The 2,858-nt window shown below is 45.3% G+C and overlaps 1 protein-coding gene across 1 annotated transcript; it reads right to left on the reverse strand.

Annotated features, from left to right (window-relative positions):
* Window positions 1-288: 288 nt before the first annotated feature.
* On the reverse strand, window positions 289-2,504 carry LOC110502131 (reticulon-4 receptor-like 2). The gene is made up of 2 exons (XM_021579998.2): window positions 2,389-2,504; window positions 289-2,080 (listed from the first exon to the last, which is right to left on the reverse strand). Exon 2 carries the CDS (start codon window positions 2,071-2,073, stop codon window positions 1,000-1,002), a length of 1,074 nt encoding a protein of 357 aa, XP_021435673.2. The 5' UTR covers window positions 2,074-2,080; window positions 2,389-2,504; the 3' UTR covers window positions 289-999.
* Between the last annotated feature and the right edge of the window lie 354 nt (window positions 2,505-2,858).

Genomic DNA, 2,858 nt, shown 5'->3' on the forward strand with positions numbered 1-2,858 from the left:
ATTTCAAAGAACAAGAATAGACTGACGAGTTTCAGAAGAAAGTTCTTTGTTTCTGACCATTTTGAGCCTTTAATCAAACCCACAAATGCTGATGCTCCAGATACTCAACTAGACTGAAGACGGACAGTTTTATTGTTTCTTTAATTAGAACAACGGTACTCAGCTGTGCTAACATAATTGCAAAAGGGTTTTCTAATGATCAATTAGCCTTTTAAAATGATTAACTTGGATTAGCTAACACAACGTGCCATTGGAACACAGGAGTGATGGTTGCTGATAATGGGCCTCTGTACACCTATGTAGATATTCCATAAAAAAACAGCCGTTTCCAGCTACAAAAGTTATTTACATCATTAACAATGTCTACACTGTATTTCTGATCAATTTGATGTTATTTTAATGGACAAAAATGTTGATTTTCCTTTAATTTGATATTTATATTTTTCATTTTCAATAAATTTGCAAACACTTCTAAAAACATGTTTTCACTTTGTCATTATGGGGTATTGGGGGAGAGAAAAACTATATTTAAACCATTTTGTAGTCAGGCTGCAACACAAAACCAGTCTATGGGTATTAATAGTTTTTGAAGGCACTGTAAAGCATACCTGTATCAACATTGTCATTTTGAGGTGTAGGAAATGATTACAAAACATATGCATGATTGGAATTTGTCAATAACTTTTACACTTTTAAACTTGCATTACTAAAGAACAGTCTTATGGCATTTGGTGGGTTAGTTATTCTGCCCCTAACGGTGGCCATGTCAACTGTCACAGCGAAATAGTAGTCTTATAGAAGTCTTTCACTGCCTTCTATAGGGAATCAATACGAGATTTCCTGTTCTACAAGCTAAGAGGGTGAATCTCTTTGAGAATAGTTAGAGTTATCTGAAGAAAATCTGCTTGCATTCCATGTTGTTAATCAGATCAGATCTAACCACATTGGGTACTGAGGGACAGTGAGTTGTCATTGTTGTAACATGAGCAGGTGACAGCCTTAATTGTAATTGTCACAGTAGGTGTCCAGCCCCACGCTCTCCTCCCAGTTCTTAGCCACGCTATTCTTCTTGTTCTTCTCCGCCATGATAATGGCAGCTACCACGGTGATCACCACGGTGACCGTCAGAATGAGCACTGTCACAGTCTCGCCGACACACAGCTCATCATCCACTTCTCCCATGGACCTGCCCTGTAGCTCGGTGGGCTGGCTGCACCTCAGCTCCTGGTAGTCATCCAGGAAGACCCTGTGGATGCTGGACAACTTCCTGAACACCCTCTGCAGGTCGCAATCACAGTGCCAGGGGTTGCCCTCCAACAGGACATGGAGGCTGGGGGTGTGGATGCTCAACAGGGTCCTGTAGCCCAGGGTGCTTAGACGGTTGAGGGCCAGGTCCAGCAGAGTTAGGGAAGACATAGGGGCGAAGACTCCTGGCTCAGTGGAGCTGATCAAGTTCCCCCGAAGGCCCAGCACCTCCAGGGAGCGCAGTGTGGAGAAGAGGCCTGAACCCAGGGAGGTTAGATGGTTCCCCTCCAGGTGGAGCTGGCGCAGGCCAGTCAGGTAACCCAGGGCTCTGGGCTTTACTGTGGAGATTAGGTTGCTGCTCAGGTCCAGCTTCTGGAGGCTATCCAGGCTGTGGAAGGTCCCACTCTCCAGGACGGTGAGATGGTTGTGATCCAGCAGGAGCTCGGTTAGGGATTCAAGGCCCAGGGAGAATCCAGGCCCCAGGGCAGAAAGGTGGTTATGGCTCAGGTCCAGCCTCCTCAGCCCCCGGAGGGAGGAGAAAGCGCCGTCATCTACATGGCTGAGGTTGTTCTCTTTTAAAAGGAGCACCCTCAGGCTCCACAGGGTCCCAAATGAACCTTCTTGGAGCACTGTCAACAGGTTTCTGGACAGGTCCAGGTACTCTGTGTTGTGGGGGACATTCCTAAGAGGAGTGGTAAGATTCCCACCCGAACAGTTGATATATTTTATATCTGTGAGGCAGCTGCACCCGTCATAGCAAGCAGTACTTTTCTTGAATGTAAAAGGGATAACATACATGATGAATATGAACCAATGGGATGGATCCATCCTGTTCCTGAAATAAATAAAAGAACAAAGGCTTATGCATTTCACAACATATCCTGAAAAATGATATGACGGTGAATTATTTGTTAGTGTTTGTGTGAACACTACTCCCACAAGCTTGAGAAAAGCATCAGATACTTTACCCTGTCTAAAAACAACAACTGTTCAAACACTGTATGCTGAATATACCTTGAGCTGGTTTAGAGTGTTAGCCTGTAATTAACAACAGTTATGTCAAACAGACAAAGCGACAGGAACAGCAACTTACTTTAGCACACTATTAAGCAAAAAAAACAAGACGAAGAACCCACGCCTTACCCGTTGTCTGTGGTAGCTTAATTGTAAAAGTCAGCACACCATGTAGCATATGTCTGCGTCTATCCCCGGACTGCCAGCAGATGAACCACACGGAGCAGACAGACCAGACAGCTGACCTGATCCATCTGTCAACCTCTGAAAAGAAGGGGTGGTCTGCTCACAGCCCCCCCTCCCCCTCCACCCTTCAACCCTTCCACTCCTCTCTAGTGCACCTGTTGACAGGTGAGGGCCGCTCTGACAATGGCGGTGTGAATAATTCACACAGTGGCAGGAAGAGAGTCGACTTCCCACCCTGCCTGGTCTAAGTCACATACTGTACCAATGGAGATGGAAGTGATGGCGGTGGAGTGGTACTTTATTGCATTGTTAGGAGCTAGTAACTCATGCATTTTACTGCACCCGCTAGAACATCTGCTAAACTGTGTATGCGACCAATAAACTTTTGATTTGATTTGAAAGAGGAGGAAGAC

Source organism: Oncorhynchus mykiss, chromosome 22 (genome assembly GCF_013265735.2).
Source record: "Oncorhynchus mykiss isolate Arlee chromosome 22, USDA_OmykA_1.1, whole genome shotgun sequence".
Classification (NCBI taxonomy): domain Eukaryota; kingdom Metazoa; phylum Chordata; class Actinopteri; order Salmoniformes; family Salmonidae; genus Oncorhynchus; species Oncorhynchus mykiss.

What these genes read in the sequence shown, in the direction of transcription:
- LOC110502131 (XM_021579998.2), bottom strand. Translation starts at nt 2,073, where the DNA reads ATGGATCCATCCCATTGGTTCATATTCATCATGTATGTTATCCCTTTT.